General features: G+C 40.0%; 1 protein-coding gene across 7 annotated transcripts in view; it reads right to left on the reverse strand.

Moving 5' to 3' along the window:
- Positions 1-18,016, reverse strand: part of LOC133160591 (intermembrane lipid transfer protein VPS13B-like) — a 209,555-nt gene that overhangs the window by 120,230 nt on the left and 71,309 nt on the right. For all 7 annotated transcript variants that reach the window (XR_009715930.1, XR_009715931.1, XR_009715932.1 and 4 more), the window contains exons 20-22: positions 10,725-10,834; positions 10,185-10,317; positions 5,377-5,510 (exon numbers count right to left, since the gene is read on the reverse strand). Coding sequence is in view for 4 of the 7 variants with exons in the window: in XM_061288378.1 (XP_061144362.1) it covers positions 5,377-5,510; positions 10,185-10,317; positions 10,725-10,834 (377 nt within the window). In the remaining 3 variants the exon portion in view is untranslated. The remainder of the gene's footprint in view (positions 1-5,376; positions 5,511-10,184; positions 10,318-10,724; positions 10,835-18,016) is intronic.

The raw sequence follows: 18,016 nt of genomic DNA on the forward strand, positions 1-18,016 counted from the left end.
TCTGATCCAAATCTGATGAAAAATCTCAAATATTGAACTTCAACATTTCACACGTGAACAAAAAAAATCTGTTCAACTTCTAACAACTACAAGAACGGATGTCATTTTTGAGTGACAGCATGCAGGCTATTTGTGAGGTGACTTTTGCTTATCCTGGGATTTAGGCCCTTATCCCGTCATTTTAGTCCTTCAAAAGGAGCAGGACCTTCTTACACTTTGATCTGCAATCACTCAGGCACTAACTCAATCTGGATTGTGGATCACAGCACCAGCATCTGCTGGTCGGCAATAAATAAATATAAAGAGACATATGATAAAATATTTAAAAGCTCATTAAGTTGTTGGGTGTGTTCATTGAATTGCATTTCCCCCCATTTTAATATCTTCACCTAAATCTGGCATCACATCACAGAGCTTGAAACCGTTTCCCTTTTTTGTGGCAAATTCTGCTCACTTTTATTTCTAATCGCTTCTTTCCTCCATCAGATAGTGTTACAACTCCAGCCACATGTGAACTGGTTCAAATAGCTACTCTCCTCTTCCACGAGCACTACCACAACCTACAAAATGTCCCCTACTTCCTCTGTCAATGCACAGCAGTGAGAGCATATCCTCTGACTCGCATATCATTTTCCCCTAGAGTCTTTGTGAAGATAGTTATCTGGTTCCATCAGAACAGATGTCACCAGAAAGGAAGCCACAACACCAACGTACATACTTTTGAAAGGTATGGCCAAAAGAAAATTGTCTATAGAACCACCGAAGGCATCTGGGGTCCGTTTCCAAAAATAAGGATTTCCCATCCACTTTGAGAAAAAGTGAGACATGATTACAAAAATGTACTACTAGCAATTGCTTCTACCTTGCATGTTTATTTGTTGTTTTTTGCAACTTTCAAGCCATTTCTTCTTTCTATGTTATGCTTTGGGTTAACAACTGTGCAGAGGCCATTTTAGAGCAATTTGCCATTTTCAAGACCCACAGGATATTGTGGTCAATGGTTATATACACACCAAATTACCAAATGAAAGAATAGACTCTCTCCTTTCACCAGGGAAAAAAAAGTCAGATTTCCCCTTTTAGCCTTCTATTATAATCAGCAGTAGAAAAAAAAAAAGAGGTGTGTTAAAAAAAATACAGCCGTTTCTCCCAGTGGATTCAGTGTGTAGATTTAATTTCTAAAATGGGGAATTGATGTGTTCTACTAATGGTTGTGCATCAGTAAAGTTGTTTATAAGTTTACAGTGGAGTTGAATTACATCCAAAAACCATCCCGTTAAAAAATATGGAATTGAGAAGGGACAATGAATATTTGTGATTTAAGAGAAATAGTATTTATGATACTTTTCAAAGAAAAGTACTGTTAAATAGACTTCATTTTATGAAATAATTTTTCAATAATGAATTCATAGATGGCATATATATTTGTTTCGCTACCAAACCAGCCAAAACCAGCACTTTTATGTCATGCTCTGGCACAAAATAAAAATGTCTGACATTATACCGGCGGTATCATGATGAGATCGTCTGCCTAGTCTGCTTTCAAATATCAGCGGGGTAGGAAAAATGACAAATTTCTGTTGAAACTGCCAGAAGGCAAAAAGGTCTCCTTGGACAGACACGGTGTCCACAGAGAGAGAGAGAAAAAAAAAAGATATTAAACACAGCCACACATTATCTGACGTTGATATTTAATTCTTCCCAAACACTTTTCAATCTCACACATATACACACAAAAGCAATTCAGAACCAGAGACGCAGTGCTGCAGAAAAGGAAATTAGAAACACTCTCCTCGCATCCCAGATGAAAACATTTGCAATTCAGGAGAAGAAAAATCTCACTGGGGGGACAGGCAGTGAACGGAAAAACACATCCCTTTGTTTTTAAAAACCTGAAACCTCTCCAAATGTAATCTTCCTGTGCCTGCACTAGACGGGACAGTGTTTCCGAAGTGGCTGGTCGGATGAATAGAAGGTCCACAGAGCATCCCCCCCAAATATCTCTCTGGGCACTCCGCCCACGGTTCACCTTTTGCTCCCCCTACTTCGGCATAGGCTGCATTTCCAGCTGTATCCCAAAACACAATTGGAATTGTGGTTGTAGCCGTGTAAACAGTGTCTTCTAGAAATGTAGATGATTAATGTGTGTATCCAAAGACGAAACTGTGCAGATGTGCATTGTGGTGTGTGGATGTATACACGCTGCATTTGTTGCCACCTCAATAAACTGCTTGGTTTCCAAAGTACTACGGGAAAAGCATGTAGGCATGATGCCCTCTGACAAGAGATAGGCTCGCTCTCAGCCGCATGCCACCACAAGCAATGAGCTTGTGGCCTGGCACAGGAGCACGGCAAGGCAGTCAGCCATCCCTGAAGCCCCACATTCCTCTCTTCTAACAGTGCTTACAGAAGCTGACAAGCACTGGAGGTCTCCTTGGCTGAGGTGGAAATCTGCAAAAATAAACGCTTTAGGTGACATGAAGGCTTTGTTTGTTTCTGCTGGCCTAGATGTTTGTGTTAGCGCAGTGGGTTAATTGCAACTTTGATCGCTACGTTTATTGATCCAACAGTGGCCTTAGAGTGCGGCTGGCCTGGCCTGCATCGGCTGATCCCACCCTCTGAGCTCAAACAATCAACTCTCGACTCTTTTTTTTTTTTTGCATACTGAGCCACTGCAGATGGGTTCGAAGGGGTGGCCTCGGATAAATTAGGCCGGAGGATGTCCTTAAAGGCTCCAGTTCCAAAGCAAAAGCTATGCCCAGACAGAGAGAGTATGCAGTTAACTGAGTGATACGTAAGTAAGACTTAACAAGGAATGGAAAGAATTGGGAAGCATCTGCCCCACAGCAGTAAGATTCTGGGTTTGAATCTCGGTTAGGGTGCAGTTTGCATTTTCTCATGCGTGTTTTCTCCAAGCACTTGCTTTTACATTCCAGAGCACATCTAAAGTATGTTAGGTTAAAAAAAGCCTCTAAATTGTCCGTAGGCATGAATGTGTGCGTGATTGGTTGCTTGTCTATATGTAACCGGCAATTGACTTGTGATCAGGGCACGTCGCCTCTTGCCAAGTTAGCTGGGATGGGCTCCAGCTCACTTGTGACCCAAATGAGGACAAGCGGTATTCAAAACGGATGGAATGAACTGGGTTGCAGCGCACACTGCTGATTTATGTAGTGCGATGGAAAAGAGCAAGCCAAACTGAATCCTCAGCTGAGTTGACCGGACCTGTATTTGGCAAGGCTTCATCTTCTTCCATCCCAAGACAAAGGGTGGATATTTGCCACAAAGCTTGTCCAGATTCACCATCACACAGATTCCAAAAAACATGTTTCAGTCATTTTTTTCAGACATGAATTTGTCAGTCCTATATTTTTTAAGAACAGTTTCCTTCAAATTAAGCCTTGCCACTGCGCTCTAACATGTTGCCAGTCAAAGTCAAGTCAAATTTACTTCACTCTTCTATATTTGTCACAAAAATGGTTGACTTTTTGGTATGTTTTATCAAATTATTATACATTTATGAGATCATCACAGACGGAAGAAAACACTACTAGTTAATGAGTATACGATCAAACATTAAATGAGGTACGAAATGTTCCTTTTGTTTGCATATTCGTTTGAAAGTGATTTGCAACATTACACGATGAGATGCTGAATTGAGAGATGATAAAATGGGGGGAGGGGTCAGAAGGAAACGTAATGCTCCAGCTCGGGGTCAAATCCTGCTCATGGAAACTATCAGGCTTGCTCCATCAGAGCAACACCAAATGGTCCTTTCTATATCTCCTTTACCTTCTTCCCTAAAAAGCACCTCTGTCTATATTACTCCTTAGTCTACCCCGACCTCCGAGCAGCTGCAAGGAGCAGTGTTTTTCCATGGCAACGATCTCTCTGTTTAAGTAGATCCCATTTCAGTTTTGGTAGCAACATGTCCCTTTGCCAGAATTGAAGACAGAAATAGAAGGAATCATTGCTAAATTCCTGAGATGAAATTGCAGTCCTGATCACAAGCAATTAATATCATGTGTGGAAACACGAGTGTCCACTGGGGAACATGAATGAGAGGAAGAGATGACTGGATGAATATGCAGGTAGTGGATGAATATTTGGGAAATATTTATTAACTGTAAACGTTGTTTTTTTTTTTTAATCAAATCCAAATTTCATTTCACAATGAGTTAAGCAGAGCCATGGTTCAAACCAGCCAAACAAAATCGCTTACTACCATATCAATGGTGAAGCACAAAATGACACTGCAAACTAAGTTTAAATGTTCTGACTTGAACTAAAACCTAGCTCAATGAATCTAATTCAACATTGTAGATGTAAAACGAGAGCACATAACACTTCAGCAGGTATAGAATCTTATAATTATGCTCTCCTCTAGTAAAGCAGGCCAACTGCTGTAATTTGTGATGGCCATTTGAGTAATTCTCTTTCCGTATTACATCATTGGGGTTTTCTTTCCTAGTTGTGCAAAAACGCGGTTGAATTTTTAAAACCTTCTTGAACTTAATTTTAAAGTTAATTTTTTGTCATGTATATTGTTGCCCTAAGACTCACTTTTTGTTTTACCCTGACAAAATGCCACTTCAATATTTTACTTCCTACAATTGGACTATTCTGTTTGTTTTTCTTGATCAAACCTATTGAACTGAATTGGATTCAATGGACATTTGTCAACTGTCTTTACTTTTAATAAGAATTAATTAGGCATTTAAATGCCAACATGTTCTTCTTGTAACGTTTGCTATTTTCAGCACAAACATGCGCAGATGTAGCGTGCGTGATACAATAGGTATTTTGTTTACATGGCACTAAAATCAATTGAATGCTCTCAGTTTTGAGATATCCAAGGCATGGGGGTACCAGCTGTCAGGTTGTCGGTTTGGTTCAGTCCTACCTCCGTGTCAACAGGGCAGGCTGTTTCCTAATTACTGCTGTAGTCCTCGGTGTGGTCCTAGTTGCACAGCCAAAGGGGACAGAGGAAAGTGGAGGCAATGACGGGCTCGGCAAACTATTAGAAGGTTGAGTTAACTTTTGAGGAAGTACTGTAAACAGCTTAATGGCCTGACATGAAATCTGGGTTCAAGGAGCTCCCCCCTCAATTCGCACACGTCATGCTTTCTTTCATGTTTGACATACATCGGTTTGTGTGGTCCCAGCAATGAAAATTAAATGAAATTAAAGAATCCGATTGGATTTGCATTACTGGTTGTTTACATGCATCTTACATTAACATTCGACGATATTGTTTGGACTCGCCAAAAGCAACGTTCATACCTGCTGAGACTGCACTATTAGAAACGTGACAGGCCCTCAACAAAAAAAGAAACTGTCAAAATGCAAAGTGTGCTCAGAGGTTTGCTTTGTTACCTGTAGAGTAAGGCGTTTAACAGCATCCCAGGCATGGCCAATGAGCTGCTTCATCCGTTCCTCTGACGTTGCCAATGACTCGGCTGCTGTGGTGTCGGGCATCACTTTCATGGGAACGGAAAGCGGACGGGATTCTGGAGCACAGTTGGGAAATGACAAATTACACAAGACTCAAAAAAACTCCTTGAGTTATCACTTTTTCAGCAAAGTGTTTAATAGCAACAAATATTGACCTATGTGTCGGCTTCAACTATTTTGTATCAATGAACTGTATTAAAGTCCCTGTGAAGAGAAAATAAATATCCCTTCATCAATTCTCTGCTTTGAGCTTGAAATGGACTCCAGCCTCCCAGAAATTTCACACTATTTATAAACGATATAAGTATACTATTATTTGGGTTTTCTCTGATTTTTTAGCTTGGAATGGGCTCCAGTTTCCCAGCAATTTCACACTATTTATAAACGATATAAATATACTATTATTTGGGTGACAATAAAGTATCATATAAAATATAAATTGTACAGTAAACATGTTTTATGATGATGATCACTTGGACACAGGGACAAATAATTACAAATTGAAATTGAGTGGATTATGATCATATTTTGAGATCACAGTGTATAGAATGACTGGATGGGTGCTGTTAATAATTTTCAAATAAAGATCAATTTAGCTGGACAATATTGGGTTTTCTTCGACTGAGAATGTGCACACACGTATATTATACACACAGAAGCACAAGACAGTAATAGCTAGACATGACACATCCTGGTATGCCTGCTGTGGTCCAGACAAAAGCAGATTGTGCAGACACTCATTCTGAACAGCAGCAATAAGCCCTCATATTTCACAGATTGAATGAATTTTAGAACACACCAGAAGCGTTTAAGGCACAGTCACTGTGGGAAAAATGTGAGAAGCAAAACGAGGGATGAGAAAGGTTAAGTACAGAGGCAGAAACAGAGCCCTTGAGAGGAACGTACAGTAGACAGGCAGAATCCACTTTCTACCAGATTAGCCTGACGTCTGTGCCTGTTAAAGCCATCATGGTGTCAGAGATTAACAAGAGTTTTCTCAGAAGACAAATTTAGACATATTCCATGATTTAGACCCGCCTTGCTCGGCAGCTCTATCCCACATTTGTCATGAAATGTTGGTGATGTCACAGAAACCCAATCCTCCTCAGATACCACTCATCTATGCATCAATAAAATGGCCACATGGATCAAACTATGTGAATCGCTTAGACACTGAAGAATAGTCCTGCAACTTGTGATGTGTGTATAATGTGTACTGCATGGCTCCAAGTTGGATGTCGATATACAGACACACTACGGCCAAAATAAAGGTATCTGTAGTATGTAGAATGCTTTAGAATTTTGTTTTTCTATTAGTATTCGTATCATATTCATATTTCGTATCGTAGTTTAAATTTTTTTCTGAAATTATATCTGACTAAGTGGGTCATTTTTTCCAGGATATTTCTTAAGGTAAGAATGCACCATTAGTAATTCCTATTCAGTTTTCTGGAACAAAAAAGTGTGCAGACATGGTAAAAAGAATAACATGTATATCTTCTTAGATTTGTACTGCAAAGGTGGTGAAAGAAAAAACAAATGTCCCAATGAAACCACAGCTTCTAAAGTTCCAGGGAAAAGTTCATGATTGACGGCAGCTGGCAGGTTCTCTGTGCCAATATAAAAAGGTGTTGGTTTTACAGCAGACATTGGATTTACAAACATATGTATTCCCAGGCTCTCACTGCCTCATATGATCGGTATGTAAGACTAGAACAAGTCTAAGGTATAGCGCAATCAAAGAATAAACAAACAGCCACACATTAATGAGGTAAAAAATGTAGTTCATTCCCTCCATTTTTTCACACTTCTTCACTACGTCCTCTGGCATGTTACGCATTATAAAAGGGTTCTAGTGAAGGGAAGTGTTGCACAGAAAAGGCAGCAAAATGCATTCTCTAAAAAAAACGTCCTGCCTATTTGACTTCGATGCAAGTTGTTTATTTAAATATATATCTGACCTTCTGTATAGAGCACAATCGGAGTTGACATGAACATGTGATTGAAGTCCGGCGGACGGGATTCGAATGGAATGTACATGATGTCATGAGATGGTTTACAATTGTTACGATATTGCATGCGGCTCTTACTACCACAACCGGGCTGGCTCTTGAAGCTGTGGTCGGTCTTCAGTCAGTTATTATTATACCTGTTAGATTCCGGATCAAGTATCGCTTCCCGTTGCTAAAAGTGGGGCCAAGAATGAGTAGATTGTTATGAAGTCATCTAAGGTAAGTGAAAGAACGGAGAAAAGAACGAAACAATCGGGTCCCTCTGGCATGCGTTGTCGGGTCAGAATATAAATGAAAAAAAGGATACTGCCTGAATCATTAATGGGATTAGTGCAGTGGATGTTAAAAAGGACTTACCACAGCAAAACCCTGCGGTTAAGGGTTATAAACTTGACTTGACCTGTCTTGAGGTGTCCCTGACATTGAGTGAGTCCAGTTTCGAATCACGGTATCTCCTCCTATTCTCACAATTCCAACTTCCCTTTCTGTTCACTTCACTTTGACCTAAAAGCATCTAGCCAAGATCCACAAGAACTAATACCCTTATCATTCATAAAAGCACAAAAAGGAAACACAAAGGAAAATGTAGTCCCTCTTGTTTGAATGGGCTAATCAGTATAAGGCATCCAAATACCTTCAAATTTAGCAGTAAGAGTCCCTCTGAGACTATAACCAGTATTCTCGGGAAGGGGCCTCATATCTCATTATTTATAATTTGTCTTGTTTTCTTTGCCAAGTCAACCATCCTTACCTTGATAAATTATTAGCTGTACAAGAAAAAAAAAGTTTAAATATATAAACTCCACAATGAAAATATTATCCCATTCTGAAAAGCACACAGCAGCCAATAAAAACCCGCCAGACTTCCATCAGGCTACTAAGAGATTATGAACACTGCAAAATTCTGCCTGCATATGTCTTCCCGTCTGTTCCCTCCATCATTTATGTGAACTGTACATAAATGCATCTCTCAGCTCTTTTTGTTTATTTATACCAAATACATAGCAAGTGAGGTCTATACCGAATGTCTCTTACCCATGAACTTTCCTGTTCCCAGTCTAAAATTATTATGCTTACATAGCTGAGATTACCAAAAGGTTTTCTGACGAGCGCCGCTCTGACCACCAAACTATATTTTTTGACAACCTTATAGATTAATGGCACAGACAATACAAATGTTTCCATTTCACTCTATCGTTTTCTCGTACTCCCAGTAAACAAGAAAATTACACATAATCCCATCATCCAGACCACTAGCAGACAGGAACAAAGGCAGCACTTCTCGTTCCAAACTTTGGGAAGCGGAGCCAGATTGGAGGATAGGTTTCTCAGCAAAGCAGAATTCTCTTAGGGCGCCAATGGCTAATTGAAGGATTGAAAAGCAAGGCCAGTGAGCTCATTTCTCTGGTAGATGTTAGCGAACAATGAGAAGGTTGGGATTTGGAACATGATTCTCCTTCCCAAAAGAACATTCATTCGAGAGAGATAAAAAACTACTTGGAGGTTACTTTTATGTGAACCACTTTAAGTAATTGTCCGGGCAGACGTATATTGATTTCAAACTCCAGCAACAAACAATCACAACACACAACATAGTTAAAAACAACAACAACATTTTGATAAAATAGTCAACAAAAAAGACAGGGTCACTAAGGTATGAGGGTGCTGCCATAACATGAAAACACACTATTCTATATACAAAGCCATTCAATTCCATTTAGCAATGCTTGTTCTACAAATCAGTGCTATTTTTAACATGTCCATGTATATTTAACATGCAGCCACTAAAACCTGAGGGGAAGAAAAACAGAGTAACATATTTTCTTGCCAAATGCAGAGATTATTGCTTCTGAGATTTGAGCTGGGCAGCAACAACACTACAGGATGATATCACCTTGCCCTCAGCGTTTTCTCGGGAAATGATCTGCAGTGAGCGGGATGTGTGCGTCTAGGTACATTTGCTTGCACATTAACAGGCACCCACTTAAAGCCCGGAGGAAAGTCCCCTTGATTACAATGTAGCTATGCTACCATAACAGCATTGTACGCTCTTTACATGGCCAGATGGAAGCAAGGTAAATATCCACTACAAATGCAGTTGCGAGAGATTGAATCTTTTTCCCCTGATTTATTATGTTCATTCCAAACACAATTAGCCATCTGTGTAATTTTTTATTTATTTTAAAGGTAGTCTGTGGAATCCCAAGAACAGAAATGTAGCCTGTTTTCTAAAGATAGCACAAATACAAAACAGGGCCTGAAAAATATGCCCCTTTTTTCACCATCGCTTTCATTTAATACGGACGCATTCTGCTGCTACACCCAAAAATTGTTACATTTCATGTAATGTTATGCTTAATATGATAAGTATGTTTGAAATGTGGTAATACCTCTGATCAAAGAGGGTCTGCCAGTGGGATACGTTTGATGATGACTGTAATTCCTGGACTATAAAATGCACCAGAATATTAACTGCACTAGCTAAAATTAGGGGCAAATCCTGTTTTGTTCATATATAAGACATACCAGACTGTAAAACGCAGGTGTTTTAAATGAAATGACCTAAATTATATTAACAGTACTGCCAAAATAAAAAATCCTTTCACAATGACATAAAAATCATGAAAAATCCATAGATAAACTGCACCAGACTGTAAAACACAGGGTTCACATCTTGTGCCTCGTAGTCCGGAAATTACGGTAGTACTGTAAATTTACCTGTGACAGTCTTGGTTTTGACAGGGCTGCTTTCATAATCAGAAGCTTGATTGGAGGGCTGCTTGACCAATGGTGTGCTGGCAACCGATACCTCATCCTCTCTTCGCTTTGCCAAGGGAACCGGACCTGGATTCTGCAATAGATCATAGATTGCATTAGATTGCATTATAGATAGGATTATCAATGGATTGGATTAGCTCCAATCTCAAATTTCCAGAAAGTTGCCGAACGGCTGTCTAACTTGAATTATAACAAACTGTACATACAAGATACCTATTAAGAAAATATACAAAAATATACTAAATTGTATTGTATTGGTCTTGTCAGGGTCAGGTTCGACTTGGATGAGGACCCAACCATGGCAAAATAATGATGGTTGCCCCTCACCCCAGACATTAGGTGATTTATCATAAGGACTCCTGTATCACGTTCACTCACACCAGAGAGCACAACAGCACAATAGTTGCTATATTTTATCAACACAAATGAAGACGGAAAAGATGTTTGAACGCTAACATAACTAAAAGAAGCATCTCACACCTGTTGTTGTTGCCTGCTGTTCCCTCTGTGAGGCTGATGCAGCAACCATGTGCAGATGATTGGGTCCACGTTGATAGATATACCTTGGACACTGGCCAGCAAAACTGCACCTGGACGCACGAGAGGCCAAAGAAAATGAATTGCAAAAGTGTAATTCACAAAATTGCTCAAGTGAGACTGAACAATTTGATTACCGTACAAAGAATATCAATCGTGTTGTATCTTTCTTGTTCTACTCTCACAGTACTCAGTGTGACCTAAATATCTTGAGTGTATAAAGCTGTTAGTTGGAGAGCAGCAGGCACTATTTTTCCTCCAAATGCACTGTTCAAAGAGGTAGCACTCTAAGCCAATAATAACATTTTCTTCTGATAAATTTCTATGAAACTTGAGACTTTGGCCGTGTTTTGCTTTACTCTTAAATAATAATCTTTACCAACAATAAGCGAGCCCTGAGGTAATGCGTTAGGATCCTATCAATAATGATTCCCATGCCGGCAGGATTAGTGCGGGATCTCTGGCGTGCCGTGGAATGTCCCAGCATGACGACAGGAGGATGTTTTAGCTCTAGCAGCAGGACTTTCAAGAAGTTTAATGGTACTTTGGACAAGACCCCAATCTGCTGTTTCAGGCCCCAAGGCAAAGGGGAAATCAGTGAGTGCCTATGTGTGTGTGTGTGTATGTGTGTGTGTGTGTGTGTGTGTGTGCGTGCGTGTATCAAATGTGTGTTTCTGATGTACTTAATGACAAAAAAGGACAAACACTTTCATCAAGTCAAACTTAGGATCCTTCCTTTACTGTTTCATCCATCTTTTGACTGACATCGTTTAATTTCCATCAGTTCCGCCGTAATGTTTCCTTTCGCACCTTCCAAATATCTTGTGTCCTCAACAACAGCTTTTCTGGCATCTCTCCCTAATTCAAATCTATTCCATAACCCGCCCTTGTGTCTTCCCATCCATCTTCCACCCCTCCTTCCCTTGTACCACAACCTCCACACCACATTACCATTACAATCTCTCACTTCATCGTCCAGATCGCTGTCATCCTCCATTTTGCACTACTTTTTCCACCTTCAGTTTTCTTTTGTCACCAAGCATCCACTTTCGCCTTTTCCTAAATAGGAATCATAATCTCAGCCCTGTGGCTTGAACTCCTTTACCACAATGTGGCTGCCTAATAGGACTTGGCTTTAGGTGCAGTGCTGGAAGCCAACTTCTACGAGTTCCATCATAGAGCAGAACAGCGTGAGCAAGAAAGAACCCAGAAGGGAGTGAATGAGCTGCATAGTGAAGATGTATTTTGTAAATTGACTTTAAATATAGGGTTTGGGTGAAAACTGTACGGGATAAAACATATTCGTGAGTCACACCACAAGTCAACTTTATCACCAGCAACCTATCTGATTTATTATTACAGAGATAAATAAGCACAGAAAATATGCATCGTGTGTAATTGAATCCAAGTATCCCAACCAAAGACGCTTATCTGCTGTCAAGACACCAACACAAAAACAGTAAAGCTACAGTTGAAAGTAAAAGTATGTAAACCCACAGAAATGTATGAATAATGTAGGTGATAAATGTTATCTTCATGTAATAGTAAAAGTGCAACAAAACAGTTTGGAAATACTCTCAATCTAAAAAAAAAAAAAAAAAGACAGAAAAAAAAATCCTCCTTTTCAGTTCAGCAAACATTAGTCGTATAAATCACTCTCTTGAGGTCATGCCACAGCATCTGAATCGGGATGAGGCCAGGACTCTGAAACACTCCAGAAAAATGTACTTTTTCTGTTGAAGCCATTCGGTTTTTGCATTGCTTCAGCCCTTTGGGTCGTTGTCCCCATGTATCATCCTTCAGTTTCCATTAGCAGACGTAAGGTCTTAAGTCAAACTTGAAAATTCATTTTTCCTGTCACCAGCAATGGGTCCAGTCCTTGAGGTAGCAAAGCAATAACAAACACTGATGCCCCTTCCATCGTACTTAAGTTGGAATGAGTTTTGATGGTGATGTGTTGAGAGTTATTTTAATTTTTCGCCACACATACCATTGTGTGGTCTTTCCAAACAACATTTGTCCACACAATTGTTTGCCATATGCTATGGAACATCCAACAGATTGTTCCAATCCCAACAATCCCCAAAGGATCCACACTTTTATTTCCCTTGCAACTGTATTTCACTGTCAGGAAATAAGGAGGATCTCCACTGACTTTACACTACAAGTCTAAAACTGCTTTCCGATACAGAAAAGAAGTGACAAATGCTCTTATACAACAAAGATATATTTTGAGTCCATTGGATTTCCCCATCACTTTTACAACAGTTGGAATTCAAAGAGTTGTACTTGGAAGACATTCGATTGCCAGGTTGTATAAAGTTGCACAAAATTGGCTGAGTGTGTTTCAGTGAAGACTGATTGTACTCCAAAATGTACAGGGTGTCACTGGTCCACATTTGGAAACAAATAAAATAAATAAAACACCCTAAATACAGTATGTTCTACAAATTGAAAATATGGCCACACATTTTTATTGCCTTGGTCTTTTTCTTCAAGAGGGAAACATTTCCGTACTAACACAGAGACACAACGTGTTGACCTGATTTTTGGATCTTTGAAGGCCCGGGCTATTAACACAACTGTGTTCTTGTTCAATCATATTGTTGGCACAACAGTCGCTTTGAAGCAGGCCGCATCGTGAAAAAGCCTGACATGCTTAGGGGGCAACCTCAGCAACACGCTAACTGTTGTTTTCTCGGCTCTAAAAAGGCGGCACATGGGTAATTACCGCAAGTGACGACAATGATAACAGATGTGTTTTTCTTACTTCATAAATTATTCTTGGAGAAAACACAAGTGAACTGCGCCGTGAATGTGCCGACATATGAGGACACACTTACCTTGACTCACCCACAATGGACCTATTAATGTCAAAGGTGATTTTTTTGTTTTTTTCTCCTAAGGCTTAAGACCAGTAGACTTAAAAGAGAGTGTGGGGCTGCTGGTGTTGTTTTACAGCTCTCTGACATCAGGCTGCTCCCAGGCTGCGTCCATGTCGACTCGTGAGACCGGGCGGACTAAGGCAAGGCCTCTAAAATCTCTAGAACAAATGTTATCCATATTCTGTCGTCTCTTTTTTTTTTCTTGACTCCTCAAATATTTCTTTCATATCATCCCTCTGAAGTCATATCCTCCCTTTATGTATTTATCACCATATATTATGTTACAATGCAAAGTCTGTGTACAGCATAATGTTCCCCAGAGGAGACTCAAGTGGCGAGTTAAAGAGGGCACAACCTTAAAAAGGGCACAACCTCCAAACTACAGGGCCATGACCCAACCATCAGAATTTTAGACAGGCAAAAAAAGACATGCCCGCCTCCCGCCCCCATCAAGTAGAGGGTGGGAGTAAAGCCAGCTAATCGCCCCCTCAGAATTGGTTCATTATTGGACATGAGGCAGTGCTGGAACTATGTGTCCAGCTTCTCCAACTGAAAATAAATAAATATAGCCCAGCTCACGTCAGCCAGATGACTTCTGACAGGTTTAGTTAATTTCGAAGCCAAGTAGCAAAACAAAACATTACGCAAGCGTGCAGGGCCTATGCTGCCTTTAATTGCTTTTCCGATGAGCTCATAACTTGAAGGTGTCCTGGAGTGAGCCATGCCGTTCGACAGGTGTTCTACTGGTTTGGGAGTCGCTGTGAGTGTCGGTAACTATAAATGTATGTGTGTGTGTTTATGTGCATGTATGCTCGTGACAGACCAGGAGCTGCTGGCACTGTGCAAAAATGACTCAGCTGTGTGTGGGTGGGTGGGTGTAAGGAACAGTATGTTCAAATTTCAAATAAAAATATGTACATGCATCTTTGTCAAGCTATGGGAGTGTTTCTATTTTCATTGACTGACAGAGCCAAAAACGCGAGCGAAATACTGCCTATGTAAACTAACTCTAACTCCAAATCATTGTTTGCTCTTTCCACGTGGGGCTGCGACCTGAGGGCAATGCTGCCGAAGGAGCCACACAGGCTGGTTGACTGGAAACAGACACCCGGCAAACAAAAAGGCCAACCAGTGGTTTCATGTGTGTGCGCGGAGTTGGGGCAATGATTCATAATTAGAGAGAGGTACTGGATATGTGCTTCAGCCAGAGACAGTGTCAATGTGGGAAAAAAATACAAAATTGATGACATAAAGGAGAGACATACATTGCGATAGTGGGGGAAAAAGACACAAAGGCTGAGATAGTGAAAATAAACAGATGGACTATCTAAAACTGAGAATATTGGAAAGTAAATGGGCCTGTATCTGTATGATTTATGGCATTAGTACTATAATCAGTACATCCTATGTCATGTAAATTGAACTGGGTACATTACATAACGCTAGACGAGATAATGCAGTAGTACAGTTTAATGCATTATCACTGCATGAGCATGTGAACAACTTTTTTGAGCGGCTCTCATCAAGCTACGTTATCAGCGAAATAAGGAATCACAGATGGGAAAACTATCAACTAGAAAATCCCCCAAAGTATGTGCTGGCCTAAGTAGCAAATATTTTCAAAATGTCAGATTAAGCAATGCAATATTGATGATTACCTGAAGAACACTAAAAGGAAATCAACAACAAAACTAAAAATATCCAAAATGTGTATGCATACATACAAAACAGTTGGGTATTTTTCCATAAACTCTAAAATTATTTAAAAGATAATCTCATGCAATACTATATAAGATGCATGTGGGGAAAATTATTTTTACATGAACTGTGGACTAGCAGTGAGGCAGTACAGCAGCTTGGCCGATGTTGATAAGAAGCTACACAGTTATAACATATCCCCTTTTATAGCCAACTCCTAGACTTCATAAATTAACAATGACTCTAAATAACTAGCCAAACAGAATGCAGCTCCTTCCTGTGCCCCTAATGAAACATGCTGCAAGGATTTGGAATTACCCAACTGTTATCTCCTCCTGTATCCTTAAGGCACTTTTTCCTCGCCATGATCCAAAAAATAATCGTTTTGTCTTTCTCATTTCATGTCATTCTAATGTAAAATTAAAGTCATGACCTGGCTCTTGTCAGCAAGATAGCTAGCCTTCTTAATGAGAGACAAAACAGACAAGGGCCTGATTGCATTAATGTATCATTACCATATCCATCATGGATATAGAGTGCACTGTGTGAACTTAAAATGAGCTCCAGGGTAACATAAGGCAAACGGAGGAGAGACTTCTGAGCTTATTAAAATAAACAGACTTCTGCTTCTGCTGCTGAATTCCGACAGATAGACAGAATTTTGCACAGTTACCTTGAAAAGTCCTTATCGCAGCTATCCTTCAGCCGGCTCATGGGCTTTTACTACAGTTCAAGCTCAGTACTTTCACTTTATCATGAAGGGTGAGGGGGTAGTTTAACGCTAATGTCTGTCATTAACTGGGCCTCCTTCTGTGTATTTTATAATGACCTAAATTTTTTAACATAGCTATGTTCATACACATTGAAGAGTTCAACATTTATCTTGATGCAAAACATACAAATTGTATAAAATATTGGCAGACTACCACAATGTATTTGACTGCACATTCCTCAATGCATGCGGTATATATATAGAGAAAAACCAGGTTCCAATAATAAATGCCATTTTCCATTAATTTGACTAACTGATTAATTAACTGTTTTTCTAACAGATACCACAACAGGCCACAAGTAAAACTTCTCACAGTGAAATCACACAGGAATGTCAAGATTGTCATGTATGATTGTGTCGACAGTGCATCAAAATGAAAGTCGTTTCTGTCAGTTTTAACTTTGATGACTGTTCTGCTCGAAGAAAATCGGAGACAGCAATTTATGACTGGCTCCCCCCTAAAGGATACAATATAGCCAGTTACGCAACAATTTGGAAAGAGTAATAGCACTAACCAATAAAATGTGAATGTATTTTAAGTTGAAACATGCTATATTTTATCGTGACAATATTTAAAAAAAAATGATGGCACTTTCACTGTCTCTGCTTAGGGATGGCGCACACACAAGTGCAATGACTGAAGTGCACACAAGTGGAATGATCTGCCACTAATGCAAATATGAACCCAAAAAACTGACTCAACTGATCAATGTTAGCCTTATATTGTGGCAACGTTAGCCGAGCCTATACACTCAATGAGAAAAAACAAGACCCAAACATTCAATCTTCAACCATGACCTCACATAAATCGTGGTGTGATATCAGAAAACATAATATTGGGCTTACAATGAGGCCCTGACTGCACACACTAATTCAAGCTTGTTTTGGGATAAGAGCAAGAGCATGATAAGCAAATAAAAACCTCCCCAAGCTTCAGCCAGTCTGAGGCCTGCGTTAAGAGTACTATGGGTTTCCAACTTAAAGCAAAATCACTACCTTATACAACCCATATTAAGACATGCTGGCTTGGCACATTTGAGTTGTTTTGTACAGGGGTTGACTGGGGGGGCTTTAAAGGAGAGCGAGAGCACATGCAAGCTGCAAGTCAGTGATCCGAGTTGGGTATTTTATTATTATTTGAAGCTTCATGAGCATGGTGGCAGGACTCTTAATTATGAGACAGAGGTTAGAAGAAGGTAATAGTGTCGGCAACCCGTCCTTTCATCTCCCGAGCTTGTATATGCTGTGAGCAGAAGAGAGTGGTGCTTGAACTGCCGGTGTTTACTGCCTGTTTATCTAAGTGGGCATGTGAGGCCTGGAGGGCCAAAGCAGGTCAAACCACACACGACGAGAGGAGTCCAGGACCCCCGAAGGACTACTCAAAGTGATGAAGTTTTACAACTACTGCTTGGTCTATGACTACTGCTGCCGATGCGCGCGCGCGCGCGCACACACACACACACACACACACACACACACACACACCAGCGCGCACAAACACACTCACACACACACACACACACACACACATCCTTGACTCGGTGTTGTGAGTTTATTACTACTGTGTTGAGAGTAGATGGCCCTGGGGTGGGAAGATGAGATGAAGAACCACAAAACAGAGAAACAATACTGCTTGAACAGTGTTGGGCTCTACATAATGCAAACATGGATTTTAGAATGTTAATCAATCTTTGTTTTTATCAAAAGTACAATAAAAAAAATTACCGTAATTTTCGGACTATAAGTCGCACCGGAGTATAAGTCGCACTAGCCATAAAATGCCCAAAAAAGTGAAAGAAAAACCATATATATATATGTATATAAGTCGCTCCTGAGTATAAGTCGCCCCCCCCCCCAAAAAAAACCCGCGACTTATAGTC

The sequence above is a fragment of the Syngnathus typhle genome, linkage group LG10 (genome assembly GCF_033458585.1).
Source record: "Syngnathus typhle isolate RoL2023-S1 ecotype Sweden linkage group LG10, RoL_Styp_1.0, whole genome shotgun sequence".
Classification (NCBI taxonomy): Eukaryota; Metazoa; Chordata; class Actinopteri; order Syngnathiformes; family Syngnathidae; genus Syngnathus; species Syngnathus typhle.